At 32.1% G+C, this 18,586-nt stretch overlaps 2 protein-coding genes across 2 annotated transcripts; both read right to left on the bottom strand.

The window, feature by feature from the left end:
• Positions 1 to 763: 763 nt before the first annotated feature.
• TRIADDRAFT_25705 (uncharacterized protein) lies at positions 764 to 7,561 on the bottom strand (the record flags this gene model as incomplete). Its single annotated transcript, XM_002112931.1, has 8 exons — positions 764 to 877; positions 983 to 1,075; positions 1,149 to 1,329; positions 1,415 to 1,551; positions 1,628 to 1,676; positions 1,841 to 1,965; positions 2,037 to 2,105; positions 7,280 to 7,561. The coding sequence occupies 8 exons, from the start codon at positions 7,559 to 7,561 to the stop codon at positions 764 to 766; spliced, it is 1,050 nt and encodes a 349-aa protein (XP_002112967.1).
• Positions 7,562 to 13,175: 5,614 nt separating this feature from the next.
• On the bottom strand, positions 13,176 to 14,234 carry TRIADDRAFT_56628 (uncharacterized protein; the record flags this gene model as incomplete). The annotated part of the gene is made up of 1 exon (XM_002112932.1): positions 13,176 to 14,234. One exon carries the CDS (start codon positions 14,232 to 14,234, stop codon positions 13,176 to 13,178), a length of 1,059 nt encoding a protein of 352 aa, XP_002112968.1.
• Between the last annotated feature and the right edge of the window lie 4,352 nt (positions 14,235 to 18,586).

Consider the following 18,586-nt stretch of genomic DNA (forward strand, 5'->3'; position numbering starts at 1 on the left):
TTTTCTCTTAAATATGATACAGCTTCCATATACAGTATCGGCTACTGGTTATCTACTTCTTAGAATCATTATGTTATAATGTTAACCAATCAGCGGTAGTCATAGTGGCATTATTCGTTCAACACAATATTCAATAACTAATTTAGTCCACGTTTTCATACATTAAGTATTAAAGCATCTTACGAATTATCAATAACTAGCTTTGCAAACGAATACGCCAGTTTATCCAAAAACTACGGCAATGAAGGAAGCAAATCATGGATTTGAGACTTAGCGCTAGCTGTGGCGTTTGTAGTGTTCCATGTATTCCTGCACTAAATAAACGAAAATCCATATTAATTACAGTAAAGATGTAGCAATGTATAGCAAATCGTACAGTTGTAAGAACGTGCGAGAAAAGCATACTCCAGTACTAATAAAGTAAAAAATTCATCTAATGCTTAGTTAAGTGACGTAATTTCATTAATAAGTAATGGTAAATTTACAAAGTTCAAAACTAGCTAAAGTTTGGTAAAGTAGAAACATCCTCTAGTTGAAGCTAGAGAAAGACATATGCAGTCACGGACAAAATTATATCTGTTGATATAGGATAAACTACTCTCCAGCTCATATCGCAAAATAACCTACAGTGATTATGAGTAATTCTACGTTAGCGCTAATAATAATATATATGTTATATATATATATAAAATAGGATATTTAAGGCTTGATCGGAAATAATATCAAAAGTATTAGTTACAGTACTACTTTTACAATTTTACATTTAATCTCCACTTTGATCAATGACTATTTTCCCACGAGCGTGACCACTTTCCAGATATTCATAAGCATCTTGAACTTCATTGAAATTGAATACTCTTTTAATTATCGGTTTAATCTGTAATTCATTAATTAATAAAGTTATTAGGGTCTCAATGAAAACTATGAAGAATGCCATGAGTGCTATTCTATAAAATATTCCTAAAAATAAATAGCGCAAAACCTTTCCGTTATCTATCAGTGAAGTAACATCTTCAAGTGCCAAGCCATTCCCGAATCCAATAGCCCAACTGTAGCAACTATCACGCTTTAAGTTCTCCAATTTTAAAGGTAGCGTCGAGTTAGCTACTTAATATTGAACGAGCAAAATAAATTTATTTTAAACTTACTTGGAACAATGCATTTTTCACAAACTCGACGCCACTAATTGCTGCCCCTGCTGCAATACCTCTTTTATCCATTTTCTTAACAATTGGAGTTTGAATGGAGACGTAAGTTCCTTTAGAGTTTACTAAGGGCAGAGCATGCTTTTCATTTTTGCCTCCGACTGTGTCAAAAATGGCGTCATATCTAGAGATGATCAATTAACATTGAGAAACCCATTAATTATTAAATGCGTTAAGAATGAGTATGGATGCCATTACGCCAAACATACAAGCCATGCTCTTTCATTTCATTCCATGCATCCTCAGAGTGATAATCAATTATTTTGTCAGCATTTAACGACTTCATTAATTCAACGGCATCATTGCTGCAAGTAGTTACTACAGTACCACCCCAGCATTTAATTAACTTGCAGATAATGCAAAAATTGCAATAAGAAACAATTAAATTTTCGAATATAACACAAGTCTAATAGCTAACATACCTGGACTGCTATAGTACCGACGCCTCCTGAACCTCCAAGAATTAAAACTCTTTATAATTAACAAACGTTTCAAAGGGATATTCGTTGTATTCAGAGTAACACGCAATAGATTAAAAGCTACTTTGATGCAGAACTACTGATCATTGCTAGGATTATGGCTAGCATTGGAAAAGTAGATGCTAGATATCTACACCGATATTAAGTGGTACTGACCTTTTCCCCATAGTGTTTGTTGCATTCAGACCAGCTCGATTAGCTAAAGCAGCATATGTGGTGACCGTTACATGAGGTAGAGAAGAAGCTTGTATATGCGATAGGGAATTGGGCTTTGAAGCAACCTTTTTATCAAATATATTGAATATCTTAACATTTATCGGGCCATTTCGAAGGCGGTCAGGACTCATTTTACCTCATGTTGCAAAGCTGCGGTATATTCCGCGTGGGATCCAGGACCAAAAGGTTGGCATGTACCCCATACCTGCAAAAATAGCATAAATTGTATACTTACACCAGAGCCCCTTGCATCCAAATCATCTTGATTCATTTCCGGATAATAACGTTGACGATTTGTTATTTTTAATTAATTGATTATTGCTACTGAATACGGGATTATAAATAAGGTGCTATGCATAAGATAGAATTTAAGAGTTAGTATTGATTAGCAAGGTTTATAACCTGATCACCAATCTTAAATCTTCTAACGCTTCTGCCAATATCAACAATTTCACCACTAAAATCACGTCCTAGCGTCAATGGCCAGATTCCTTGTTTTCCATAGCTGGCATGAATTAACTTGTTGGCATATCCTTGGCGCATTAAAATGTCTACGGGATTCATCGAGCAGGCACGGACCTTAATTATTAATTGATCTGGCCGACTGATTGACGGCACATTTGCATTTTCATTTAGTTGCAAAACACTGTTATCTCCAAATGAGGATATTTGCCAAGCTCTCATACTTTTTGGAAGTTTTGTAATAATCCTAGCCATTACCACTTTTTTCGTAGCCAAAATAGTCGATGAAAGGCTGCAATAGTGCAGAGAATCCAATACTTTTGTTTACGTCGCACTATAAGCAATACACAGTACATAGAAAATCATCATAAGGAAGTAAATAAGAATAAAAATTTCATAATTAAGAATACAGTACTCTACTTGGCAGTGCACCATAGTAACTTGCGAAGCACAATATGAATACGAATTCCCATCAGCCTTTACAGATTACTGAAGGTCTGGGATTAAATAACGATTAGCTACTTTTAATCCTAATCATGTAAATCATATAAATCCTGACTTTATGACTCTAATCATGGACTACTAGATGTACCTAGATAGAGAAAATGTAAAAGTATATACCCTAATCATGAGCGTCACTGGGCAGTTATTGAATTGATTGTGAGCGATTGTAAGCAACTGCATCGTTATTAGAGAGGATGAATTAAGTATCGTAGAGGATTTCAAAATGCACTATCGCATGTAAGGCAAACTAATACTTTGATCAATTGCTTATTTTCATACACTAACAACACCGATTTTGTGTACTAGTCTGTGTTGGTAACGACATTACGCTTAGCAATTGTTAACATTTTTTGCAAGGCAATAATTATTTCTGTACTACAAATTAATTGCAAATAAAACACAGCAATGTTATAGAACTATGACCCTATTCAATGCAGGCAATCCCATTTCATGAACGACCTAGGGTTTTGTTCTTAATCTTAGCTATGGTATCACAGAGTGGAAACTTACAGTTTCGAAACCAATTTCTAATAAAGCCTTATCTCGCTGGGATCAAAACTGTTAACATGGAGATAGAGTCAGAAATTGTACTGCAATATTATTTAGATATTCGTGGCATTTTTGAAATCAACAATAATGATAGATTAGTTCATGGTTTGCCTAATTTTTGCTATCCTTATACAATAGAGATGTAATCAATGTAGTAGCATGGATTTGAGGATTTAGATAGCTACAGGAGTTGCATTTCAAGCGTTTGATCGAATTTATCAAAACTATTTGTTATGGATAAATCGATCGGATATATGATCTCAAGAGCCGTAAACCGTAGTGTGGAGTCAAGTAGCCAACGCCATCTTAAGAAATCAGTATATATCATTTAGCTACAAACAAGCCAAAGGCTTACCTGAGTTATGTTGCTATGATAGAGATGAAATCGAGTCGATTAGCGCTGCAATTCCCCGTTATATGAGCAGTGTTTTACAACTTGCCTTCAATCACTCTCGGACGTTAAGGCTTCGTTACTATAGCAGTACTAACATTAACTTCTCTAGTCAATCACCAGAACTGTACTGACTGACTGCTACTAAAACAGTATTTAGTAACGTCCTTGGTACTTTACTATCTGCAAGTTGGGTAACCCATGGAAGTACGGATGGACTGCAAGCTAGCACTACGTACTGTGATGTATTAGGCGAATGATGACGAAATAGCTCATCATTCGGATTGAATGATCACGCTCGCTACCTTGCGTCCTTTCTGCTATTCTCCCAGAAATAAGTAATTGAGATGTTGCAGCTACGATTACAACACAAACGACTAAAGAATACTATAAAATGGATCACCAATAGATTTCTCAATCGCCCTACTGATTGAGCTAGGCACTAAAGTAGCTAGCTAACTATATGTCCCTGAGCGCTTGTAAACAAGTTAAAACAACAGATAACTAGGTACTAGATCGTCTCTCAGACTATTTTATCAAGTCTCATCCAAAAATAGTCAATAGCTCACTCGTTATATTTCATGTATGGCAATGCATGAAGTCTAGGTCGCAAAGTTGAACGGTTTCATGGAGTGATTTATACGTAATGTACATTGTACCATTTACCGGCCGTAAAATCTAAACCGCACTGATAAAGGATTAATTATAACAAACATGGATGAACCAATTTTACCGATCTTGCATCTTAGCTATTTCCGCTACTGCATCAATTTCGATTTATCGACGAGACATAAAAATTGTTTAAAAATTGTATTGAATTATGTTGCGTGCACCGATAAGGTTTTTACGATGATATTTACTGTAAATCAAAATTTCGAAATAGTTGAGGCAAAGTAATAATTGCTTATACAAAACGGCTTATTTTAGATGATCTTGACTAAATTTTTCAAGCTTTATTTTGAAAGATTGATAAAAATGTAGTACATGGATTGTACTAGTATTCTGCTAAATATTCTCACTAGATGACATCAATTATTCCATAGTTTCCTCCATAATTGCTATTGAGTCGATAGCATCTCTCGCTACAATCTTGACAACATGAACTATGGGCAGTAAAGGAATCTAAATAGAATTTAATTTAAACATTCCTCCCCTTGTACGATATTTGCTGTACTCTGAAGGCACGGAATAGCTCCTTCTGAATTTAAATTACATAGATTTAAAGCAACTGTAATTGTCGCTTAGGTGTTGTGACAAAATAAGTAAACAGCTTCATAATTAGCTATAATAAAGAAAATTGCAGCACCTATGTATTTGAAAGCATTTCCTAAAGAATTTTAAGCTGTTTAGTAATTGCCAAACCAATTCGTAATGATTATCAACTATTTCTTTGAGTTCTTTTATTCCAAGTAGTGAATCAATCAGCATTCGATAAAGTAATGACTGTTTTACCACGAGCGTGACCGGTCTCAAATACTTCATATGCCTTTATTATATCCTCAAAGGAAAATTTTCGTTCTATTACTGGCTTTATCTGAAAAATTTTAGGATTTAAATATTCAAATAATAGTAGCATCGTTAATGTGAAATTTTAACAATGTTATAAAGCCGAAGCAAACCTTTCCATCTTTATATAATACCGCAAGTTTATCTAATGCAGCCCCATTGCCTACAGGATAAAACCAATTATAGCTACTGCCATATTTCCAGCTCTAATGGATAATTATTTAAATAGAAATAATTAGAAATACTCCTTGAGAATTGAACTTGTTACATGATTACCTAAAGATAAATTATTCCTAACACTTACTTGTCGTAAAGATTTACGAAGTAGGATGCCGCTCCCTCGAATTGCACCCTTAAGTACGCCTAAGTCTTCCATTAATTGAATTAGTGGATTATGAAGGGTTACATAATATCCCCGCTTAGCTACTAAATGCACAGCTTTATCCTCGCTTTCTCCAACTAAGTCCAGTATGGCATTATATCTAGGAATGAAAAGTGAGATTAAAAATTTAATCACTGCTATGTCATTTTTATACATTAAGATAGAGCCATTAGGTTCTGAAACATACTTTCCCTCATTTTCGATATCAGTCCAGGCATTTGCTGATCTGTAATCAATGGTAATGTCCGCTCCTAAAGACTTCATGAAAGCCATGGCATCTGAACTGCATGTGGTAACTACTGATCCTCCCCAAGCCTTGACCATCTATGAAAATACATATTATCATTGGATAGCATTAGCATTCTAGGTAGACTCTAGTACATTAGCAAAAACAGAATTGTAATTAAAGGCCCTAAAGAATAGCTAGTGCTATCAAACCACTCTTTAAAGTTCTTTATTAAATACTATACGCCTACAAGGAAGGCATACATTTGATTATAATTACCAGTGCTACTTTTACGTACAAAATGCAGCGTTAGAAATAAATATCCATACAAACTATATCAGTCTCTGCAAACTAGTTTGCATAAAATCTAGCAGAAGCGATAATACGTATACTTAAATTGAACGCATTGTAGTGGCAAACTAAGAAATGTATAATAATCAACGCCAGTTTACTCCAACCTGAACAGCAATCGTACCAATACCTCCTGATCCTCCAAGGATCAAAACCCTGCAATACAGCATTTTTTAACAAAATTAGATCGCGAAAAGAATAAATTGAGACAGCCTATACAAGAAGAAATGTTGAGGAAATTGACCTTTATTGATACTCACTTTTTGCGCGATGATTTCGTAGGTGAAATTTTTGCACGCCCTACTAATCCAGCCCAGGCAGCACTTCCAGCAAAGGGTATTGATGCAGCTTCGACATGAGAAAGAAAATCCGGTTTGATAGCAACCTAGAAATGATCACATTATTCGATGAGTCAGCTAAAGACTTTCATTACATTACATTATTAGAAGGCAGGGTATTACGATTGGCAATAAATTGCTGTTAGAGGGCTCATGCAGTATAAATAAATACGAGCATATGATGCTCTGTGACTCAATCGCGCAAAATAGAGTTACAATTCAAGGATTATTACCGAATTTTGGGTAGCTACTGTATAAGCTGCATGCGCTCCAGTGCCAAAAGGTAAGCAAGTACCCCAAACCTATTCCAAATCATACAACATGCACCTTAATTTCGAAAATAGTAGCAACCTATCCTTCTCGACGTCTGACCATCTAATTACATAGGTCTAAATTATACTGCATATGAATAATGGTGTACTTGTATAATAAAATTGCAATCATTACATTACAAACGTAAAAACAATGAGTGAAAGAATTCTACGTTAAGAGGTAATGATGGAACTAGCTAAACATTTGGAAATTAGCTCAGATAAAAGAAATAAATACATTGTAGCTACTGTCAAGGTAATTGGTTATAATCTCATTACTATCTAAATATTAGAAATGCTAGTAACTGTTGGCTGATTTCATACAAATACTTCCCATTTTAAGTCCTTTGTAACATTACCTTATCACCAACTTGAAGCCTTCTGACACTAGAACCGATTTCAACAACTTGACCAGAAAAATCTCGACCCAAAGTCAGAGGAAATGTTCCTTCTTTGTGGGTCATTCTTTGTATAAATTTAGCGGAATAGCCATTTCGAATTTGAATATCCATCGGATTAAGGGACGTTGCCAACACCTTCACTATCAACTGATCAGGTCTCTTAATCACAGGAATTGTTGCATTTTTATTGAGTTGCAAAACCTGATTTGATCCGAATTTCGGTATCTGCAACGCTGACATATGAGCTGGTAGCCTGGCAGCCATTTCCAAATTGTATCATCTACAGCTGAACCTTTCAATTTATACGGTTATTTCACTCCAGTTTAAGATCACTACCAATTGGCAAACACTCTATACAATTCCAAATGTTAATGAATAGCATATAATTCAATACAACCACAACGGATTCCTGTAAATTTACCAATGAATGGAAGTAAGTTTACTACGTAATTTAAACTGCAAGATTGTCATTGCATGCCATGCAATGATCTAAATCAGCTAAGCCTTGCAAAATTTGAACGTTTATATGCTGTAACTCGGTATGGTTTCGTGATACAGTATCAAGGATACTGTCTGGTGTAGACGTCCGATAGCGGTACTGTTCCTACTTAAAAGGGATTGTGGCGAAAAGGCTTGATGTGATGTGGTACTGTACCGGGTACACATTGTATGTCTATACCGTTCTCTCCATATCAATTACTAGAAGAAGACTGTAATACTAGGTAGACCATGGGACAGTACACTCAGTACCTCAAACTGCTACATAGACTAATGCCAGCCATAATTTTGGATAGCATTTGAAGCATTTTGCAAAATGATGGATTTAGCAAATTGCTGGTAACTTATTACTATCACCATAATTAAAATAAACAGATCTGTCATATAGTAAAACAGTCTATCATTTGGAATGAAGACAGAACTGTTTAAATCATCGTTTTGGCAAAACCAGAAAAGCTGAAGTAAAGATCCGCTATTGAAATCTTCATGAATTAATCGATGTGATGATGTATCTGTCATGGTACAAACTGTAACATTATGATCTTATATAGAAGATGGCTAGTATAGTAATATCCTAATATACGAATACTTATCATATACCGTTTAAGTACTGTATTGTATTACATTCATAATGTACGACATCATGACTACATATAGACGACATGCTATACATATAAAGACATTATCTCAATCCCATCTAAAACCTATAAATACCCTTGTACGCTAACTCGTTAGTCAGTTCCTACATTTCTGCTATCTCAAATACCTTATCTATAACAACCATATCATTGTTAGCCTGTAACTTGTATCTCAATAAAATCCTTTATACCTTCTATCATCGTCTACCTTAAAATACTTTACGCTACTTAAAGAAGATATCATTACACAAACCACCGTGAAGAGTAAATGACTAAATTTAGTGGTTAATATTTATATATGGAGATAACTAATAATGACTTACTGTAAGAACTACGGTAATTAGTATTTTGTTACCGTAAATTATGCTCAACTGTAGTAAGAGTTCTCATAAGGTAACTAATGTTACTTGATTATAGCGTTACGTCTTGTAACGCTTGTGAAGAATATCCTTAAGATATTCAGTTATAGAGGATACTATAAATAATTCTGTGTATGGACATACTGTAATCTAATTATCTAAAATCGTTCAGTACATGTCTAAGATTATGAATAATTTCTGTATTAATTTAGCTATCCAATATGAACTAAATTTCATGAACTGTTCCGACTCATACTGTACAACGAGTGAACATCATAGCAGCTGCCGAAGGGTATTTAACTTCGGCAGACAGTTGAATAAAGCAGAGTTCTATAGCTGTTTAACGAAGAAGCAAAGGCGTCTAAATTCTTGTGAGATAGGTAAGGGATACTTGTTACTCTTGGTCTTTTATCGTAATAATAAATTGATAATTCAGTAGAGCTTGAGTACCGAATAATCACGAATCCAATAGAGCTCAAGTACGGAACTAACATTATTATTATGTAGTACGAGTCGTTATATAACATATATATATGAGACAATTACCATTAAGGTACAGTTATGAGCATACTATGAATATTACTGTCAATCTTCATCTTGTTTACAATAAGAGAACAACTTATTTTTCCTAGATATGCTATCTAGGTCCTAATCAGCATCCTTACAGAATAACTGCAGAAACATACTGTTAATAAAGAAGCATATTCAGTATGACATCTCTTAGCGATACTATCACTACAACAACTTCAGTACTTGTAACAATACTGAATCGCGGAAACTACGGTAATTTAGAGAATTGTTGTATGTTAACTTTGTCAAGAAGCTGGTTTGTGACAATATCGTCTTAAAAATGTAACACAAACGACACTTGTATTGAGATTTTGATTTACGTTATCTTTGTCAATATAAAAGAAGAAGATTGATGTTTTCTGAATAGTTTATTTGATACAAAAAAAGCAGTTGATCAAAATGTACTGAAAATTTTAATTCTCACACTTACAATCATAAATATTTAATACCAATAAGGTTTATTATGCATAAGTATGAATACACTCGTATTCCTGTAATAATTCGTACCTCTAATACGCTATTTTCGGATTTTGATGCTACTACGTTTTCATGTAAGTTAACTTTTCGGTAACTATCCCCTTACAAATATATTTTAAATCCATAAATTGAAAAGATGATTATTGTATGACATTATACCTTTATTAATGGTGATAGCAAACAATTGACTTATCGATGAAAGCCAATCAATTATACATTTATTTAGGCTATGACTACAATATGAGTGCGCAGTCTATATCCGTCCAAGTGTTGATGTTACGTAAGGTACCTATCGTATTTATTTTTTCTTTATGTTCTATAACGGTCGAACCATTCTTTCAATGTAGACTTAAAGCATTTGGTATTTTGCCCTTTTGAAGTAAAAAGATAGAAAAAGGGGTTGTTAAGTTTTAGAAACTCTTCCACTTTGTAACAAGGAAGATTCGCTAGAAATTTCCAGACGAGTCGAGTAGAGCTAGGGTATTGAACTAAACTTTACTGTCTTACTATACCGTTAAACAGTCGAACAAAGTTAAAGGTTTACTAACGGCATATTGAAAATACCAACGAATGCGATAACGTTCTTATAAATAAGATAGCTGCCGATAACTAATTAATAGCAAATGATAATATATCAGAAACGTATTCTGTCAACTATTTTATCTATAACCTCTTCTAAGACCTTACACTCAGCAAATTTTATGCCTAAGTGATTGTGCTACTATAGTCAAACAGAATAAGTCAAAGTTGTAGTAAGCTTATACTACAAAAAGTGTATCAGCATAACTAATGAAATTCTCATTTCGTAACTGGGGCAAATGAAATGTAATAGATATAGCAGTCTAATATTTTGAAATTTGAGTACAATCAAACTTCCTGATAAAAAGCTAGTTTCATTTTTGATTCTAAACTGTAATTTCAGAGAAGGTAAACAATAACTACTTTTCTTCAAATCATACACAAAAACTGATGGTTCATTGAAGCCAATTAATAATAACAATATACATTATTCCAATTAAAAATAGTAATAGGCTGTGGTACCTAATTCAAGTTAATAGCTTTAATATGCAAGCAATATTATTATCTGATTACTAGTATAAATGCTTCATATATACGATAATTATTTTGCTGCTTTATATCGTGCTACTGCAACATTAATTTAGAAATTTATCACTTATACGAGCATATCTCAATATGAAATCATTATCAACTCTACTTATTTTATACTATTATTATTGTCAGGCTATTACAATGCTTCAGAATTTTTGATCTTATTTTTTATTATAGATTTCGCAACAAATTTATCTATCACACTCTTAAACAATAACTTTATGCTTGCACTTTAACTTTATAACGAAGTTATTTCGGTCTATTTTATATTCATTAATCGTAATACTACCTTATTAAAGGCAACATTTACTTATTGCATTCCGAAATATTCGTTGCAATTAATGAATTTCCTATTATATGATAGCTAACTTTCACTTGACAATAGACTTTAAAGATCCAATTATTAAGCCATTATAGGTTAATGATCCTACAGTATATACGATGCATTAAGTAAAGTAGGAAATAAAGTGGCTTATTTAGTCTAATTTATAGACTTTCAAATTGTCTATCCCTGAATGAGCGGCTTTCCTTGAAGGTATGTGTGCATATTCACATAGATCGTAATTTTGTTTGCTACTGCGCGTAATACTCACATATCAAAAAATTCGATACAAATTTTGTTAGATACTTTGATCTTAGTACTACTACTAAATTTTTGTAGTTTTATTCTGTAATTCACTAACTTCACACAATTCTGAGTTTACTGAATAGATTATCTTGCTAATAATAATTACCCTTCTTTAAAATTCTTAGCTTATAATAGCTTAATTGAAATATTTAACCTTTCGTTAAGTTTCCAATGATATTAAACTATTAATTTGGGTAAAGAATAGTAGATGCATATGTCACACACCACTAGTGACAAAGTAGTCTACACACGCCAATCCTTGCGGAGAACGCCACTTACTAACTTAAGAGGCGAGATTAGCTTTATCACCAAATAATTCAGTTCCAACGACCGAATACTATAGTATAATTATAGCGTCACAGATATTACGCATCGTAACAGCATATAATTTAATTTTATGGTTCCTTTCTTATCGTAATTTATTCATTTTTTCAAAAATAATACAAACGCTGTATAGAATTACGTTAAGGTATAAAATTGAATGATTAATAGTTATCAAGCAAGACTTAAGTGATATAATAGCACTCGCATTCTGTATTTAAAATTAATACTGCTATTACTATCACAAAAGCTACAATTATGGTACCCTAAAAACTTTAAACTTACATTTGAGTGTAAGTTGGCTAAGCAATGCTTAATCCTAATATCTTGATAACAATTTAGTTAGTAACATCAATTGGCCATAAAATAAGCTTAATTATTTATTTTTGACTGAAATCTTCAAGATGTATTAATACATTTGTTTAAGGACACCATATTAGATTACCAATGAGGATGCAGATATGATTAAATTGACTGTTACTTTATATTTAAAATGTACTGATAACAATTAACTAAGACATGTTGCTAAAATTATCATTCATCGTAAAATAAGATTTAGATTAGTATGGATACTACTCGCATCACAATTTAAGTAATAAAACCATAAAAGGGTAGCAATAGTACATAAAAGATCAATCATTTTCTAGATCAGTTAATAAATAGATCTGGAGTTTAACCAATGAATAATTTATTGTTTAGAGTGTGATAAATTTAGCTATTACAACATATACACGGCCTGATAAATATCAATGATGTAATAAAATTAATCACCAAAGAGGGCTAAGATTTCCTATGAGTATTTTTAATATCGAAAGAATTAAGCGTGATTATCTGTTATTACTGAATTCATAATGTTTCTTACTTTTAGTCTACGTTAATTCTAAATAATTAATGTGTTATTTCAATTTATATCGCCAAACTCATTACATTAAATTGTTACTAGCTCAAGTGTAAGGTTAAATGTTGATGAAATTAATGAACTTCAATTTTCTTTTATTACCTTTTAAGAACTATATAATGTAACGATATACCGTTTCAAGTGATGTTAACCTTTAATATCGATTTTGTTAGCTAATACAGCAGTATTACGTTTACTGGTCAATGCAATTACTGTATATCTTTTCTAAGTATGTTATCAATGAAAATGATCGTAGGGTATAATATAGGTGGTTAATAAGATCTTATTGCATAATTATGATAGTGATATAAATAATATCCACTAAAACAGGTTTCATTACTAAGAAAATTAAATCTTAATTAAGTTTCGAATCTTTGATTGTCACTATAGGAGACAGATGATCTGAATGATAATGTTTTGCACTAGAAATTAAAATTACTGAATTATTTTCAGAAAGAGACTTGCAACAGCAACGCTTAAAAATCCTGAAAGATTCAGCTCTAATATTTTTATCAAATTTAATGTATAAGAATGGACTCATAATGGTAATACTAAGTGTAACTGTCATAGAGTAAAACAATAAAAGAAAGAGCGTAAGATTGTTTTTGACCAAATTTCGACCGGAGACTTGCTTTATAGCCATGCTCAAAATTGCGACAAAAAATGGCCAAGTAGTCAACAGATAAGATGAGGCAATGCTAGTAAGAACACCAATAAATTTTTTCTTCTTAGTTTCATCACGATAGCGTCTTTCGTCACTAATGTAACCTGGCCGAATACTTTGCCTTTGATGCATAATAATTCTCCAATATGTAATTATTATCGCGGTTGATGGTATAAAATATAATATAAGTGTAAATACAAAGAGGTAAATTGATTTATTCAAAGTAACTTCAGGAAAATCGCAAAATATGGGATCGTCAGGGTAGACATTAACATAAAATAAGAGGGGCACACATACAGCTGCTGATATAATCCAAACTTGAATTTCACTGAATAAAATAATTCGTGATTTTTTAGAATGATAAACTGATAAAAACGGCCTAACAACAGCGAAGTAACGATCAATAGCTATAATTGCCAAGGTCATCATTGATATTCCATAGGATGTCATTGTTGTAAAAATAATCGTACGACAAACGATTCTGCCGTCGTTAACATCTAATCTATATACGACCATCAAGATATAACATGCTGCCGATGTGAAGCATGAAATGCTATCTGATATAACTGAGACCCGTATTAAATTATATGTCGTTTTGCTAAAGTGAAACCGATTACTTAGGACCATAAGCATAAACAAATTGGCTAATAGGCCTATGGCTGATAAAGGACTAGCTGCTATGCCGGCGTATCGGAATACATCAGAATAAGTTGCAGTCCCATTAGTTCCATTGCTTGAAATATTCCCCATTTCCAGGTCTGATAGTTATTAATTTAATACTTTAAATAATAATTTTAAAACCCTACCAATACATTAGCTGGAAAATACTCAATTAAATTGCCTTGACCTCTTACCAAATAAAAATACGAAAGATAATGGTCAACAGCATCTTGTTTAACGAATTAAATACATAAAGTTACCATATATGTAAGGGTGCAATCAAAAATCTTTATTCACTTAGGAATAGTTCTATTCCTATTTGTTTCTCTATTCTAAGATTATAAAGGTAATCTTTCCCATGCATCGATTTTAGCAGTTGCTGTAAATTAGCTGAAATACAATAAGCCTGTAATGGAGGGCAAGTGATAGCCAGTGCAGCTTTAGGTAACGAAGAATACAAACTCTTAATGATATTTTTCCCAGGATCTACTACTCCTTCAAGTACGCCATGTTCACTAGCATAAATGGTTCTGGCAATAGCTCTTAAGCTCAATTCATTCAAATCTATTATTAGATATATTAAGCCTTATGGCCAAGTTGGTAATAGATTTGTTATTTTCTATAGCTACACTAATCAGCATTAAGGTACTTTGAGACAGATTTTGAAGATACCCTTTCCTATTTTATTAATGACATTCATAGGTCTGGTCTATTCACTGCTATTATCAAAATAGTTCTGAAAAGACCCATTTATGTTTATAGCTGTGTAAGTAAATACCAATGGCCGATCATCTAAATGAGATTGATTAGGAAGTGAATTAGTTTAGTATTTATGAACAAAGTAAAATTGTCATTGTCTAATTAATCTTTTCATCAACTTTATTTGTTTTTTTGAAATAAAAGAGTTTAAAATAGATATTTTAATAAAGAAAATAGATTAAAAATATTTAGTGCTTAGTTTGTCCAATAGGCTTTTATGTTTCACGGTGCTGATTTAAGAGATTTATTGCATTTTGTTTTCTCTAAAGCGCATTTTAATTACCATAGATTCTAAAGTTTTTAATGTAAGTATGCTTACATTCAAGTAGCTGACTGCAATAATAACGTCGTAAACTGTACTATCTAGCACACTTTTTATGTCATACTCATATGCGTAGACATGAATTTGATTATTATTCCAATCATAAGGGCTTATATTTAATATATATTCTACTGAATGCTGGAATGTGGAAAAGTTTCAGCTATCGATATTTAAAAGAAGTTAATATGGAATTTCGATGGAAGTGAAAATTAAGACAGATTAAAATAGTACCGTATTATTTTTTCAAAAGCTTTGGATATGGGAAATTTCTATTTAAATTTGCCAGTAAAAATATAGTACAAACACGATTGACAATCATTATAATAAATATTAATTTATATTCTGATAGTAAAATTTGCTTCAAAAAATTTTCTGAATGTTAAAAGTATGCTTAATGCTTTATTCTATCAGTTGATCCCTTTAATCAAGAGAGGGATTATTATTTTTTAATATTTATTATAGAATGGGCTTTCAACCATATATATGAAAGGAAATAAATTATTCAAGCGTGTTTGTTCATCATTAAATCAAATAAATAGCTCTACGATTGTTAAACAGCTCGTTACGGTCAGAAAAATGTCAATGTTTTATCATTTTTATTCCAAATACTTCATTAATAAAAACATTTATTAGTTATTCATTTAATTTAATAATGCGCTATAATGCTATTTTATTCGAAATTTATAAACTCTGATAGCAGATTTTTATCGCAAACATACTTAGCTTGTATAGGTAGTAAATCCCACATTAAAATTTCTTTTCACTCTAGCAATTGCTAAGGCTTGACTTGTTAGTTAATTACCATACAAAAAATTATCATGTGAATTAGCAGCTTCTAAGAACTTCAATTAAATTGATAGCTGGTGATTTGGGTATAAGATAGGCGTCGTATAAATTTTCTTATTTTAAATTACTATTATAATGCTATAGTAAGATCGGTTTTAAAGTTAATAGATATATACGCAATTATATTTTAATTGTTAGTAAATCTGATCTTTTTGTTGATCGTAGGCCTACCAATGGAATGGAAAAGCTAATAAATGGTTAATTGTTTTAAATATAGTTTTTAATTGCTTGGTTAAGCTTACATTTTCAAAGTTACGGCTACGTAAATACACTTAGCTAGATTGCGGCGTACAAATTAAAGCCCTAACGTTATACAAGATCCGGCCTAGAATCGTATGCGATGCATAATGTTATAAGTATGCAGGCAATATTTTAAGTGTACAAGCAATATCTGGTTGCCAGCACTTTAAGGGTGTATTTAGGAAATAAGTAAAAATTTATGGTATCATCCAAAATTACATACAATTAAATGATTATAAATATTCAAGATTCAATATAGCCACGGTACCCTCTATTTATTCATTTATTATTTCAGATTTGTCACTGTTATACTGGCTAGCGGAAGCGTTTGTCCTTAAATACTTCATATATCACAAAATAAGAAATGGCAATGTTATTGAAAACAGCTGCTGTAGATTTATAAAAAAAATAAGAATGGTACATTTATAATAATTTTAACCACCATTGCATAACTTCCGGATAGTTTTGAAACGGTTCATACGGTTATTACTGGTATCTTAAGGCTATTTTTACTTAGAAATAAGGCATTAAATTGTATTTATACAACGTATGTAGGGGCGAAATTTTACGTAAATAATTTTCAATTTACATCCTAGACACATTTGCAATTGAAAAAATTAATCATAACGGAAATAAATTACGGACGGCAGTCAATTTATGATAGTAACGTCTACAGATAATTTATATTCGTATTACATTGGCTTAAATGTATGATAAAATCAAAAATTTATACTTAGACCCCACTATTGTAATTCTATATTGAGGATAGGTATTACAAATGGGTATAATACCCATCATAGCCTTAGTATAAATTGCTACTAGATTCGGTATAGAGAGACTACTTTGTTGAGACATGTAATTAAGTTTATGTAACCAAACATCGCATTGGCACTGTATAACCTGCAGTCGAACGGCCGCTAGACTACATGCAAGAACGCAACGCGTAGCTTGCAGTTCCGAATTCTAGTAGGATAGGTTTATGTGATTTCATTCAAAGAGCAGAGGCTTTAATTGTAAATAAAGAATCATTAACATACATCGTTCAGTTTACTGATTTACTGGAGTACATAGGCAGAACAAGTTCTGTGAATTACAGTAAAGAATTGCAACTGCCACTTTAAATGTTATTACCGTTTATTATCTACATCTTTTTGATTACTTTCGTTCTAATAGAATGGAGAGATACGACATAATGTACTATTATTAATGTGCAGATCCATGACAGTAGAGCTATTTCTCGATTGATTAATTAATGATCAGACGACTAAAATTTAAATTACCGGCATGACTTTAGAGTGTAAACATAGATAGCTCTCGAGAACTAGAAAACAAATCTGTGCTAATATTGTTCATCACTATAATTCGTAACAATAAAAATTTGATTTTCACTACGCTTTGACATAAAAATACCATCACTCAAATAAATTAAGAATAAACAACTTTAATTCATTTATTAAGCAATGTCATAGTAATTTTGCACCCAGCTAAGAAGTAAATTTTTCAATTAAAACATACGTAGATTAAAACTGAAAGTATCAAAGAAAAACAAGAGTAGGCATACCCGATGCAGCCAATCAAACTAACAACAAAAGAAAATTTTAGCACATCACGATTTGTTACTTAATTCCTGGTTTTTCAGGAGCTATTTTCTCTCCATTTCTTTAACTTCTTAGTAACTTATTCATTGAATTACTACAATATCTCAAATTTTCACGGTTCATAAAGTGAAAGTGTCTAGTTAATGACGTATCACTTTAAACTACTTCAAATCAATTGAGCAAATTAATTACACAAGCTCAGAAGATTCTATCCTAGATTTTCTGATGCGGCTAAATAAACAATTTATCCATAAGTTAGCCTGTCTACTATCAGTAACTGTTCGGCAGTATGCTGTAGACATTGAAAAATACAGTCAGTTAAATACAGCCTAGACCCTAGACTGATTCTAGATATTAATACCGGCAAATCGGTATAGCAGTAATACTGATAGATTTTAAGCTGTCTCATCTCATAGTGCTACTATAATAAGTGAAAATTGTAGTCTTTAACAGTTATATCACATATCATTTTCCCTGCTGTATAGAGCAGTAAGCTAAGAAAAATTCATACAGATAATTTAAAATAGTCTAGTTAACTTATAGAGAGAATTTATGACTCATTCTAAGGTATTAGTGTTAACCTGTTTCTTGTAAGAGTTTAACATTTTATTTATTAAATGCTGATTGGATAAGATAGTTTTCCTGAGTGTATTTCAATGAAAATAGTTTGACGATAC

The sequence above is a fragment of the Trichoplax adhaerens genome, genomic scaffold, assembly GCF_000150275.1.
Source record: "Trichoplax adhaerens TRIADscaffold_5 genomic scaffold, whole genome shotgun sequence".
Lineage (NCBI taxonomy): Eukaryota > Metazoa > Placozoa > Uniplacotomia > Trichoplacea > Trichoplacidae > Trichoplax > Trichoplax adhaerens.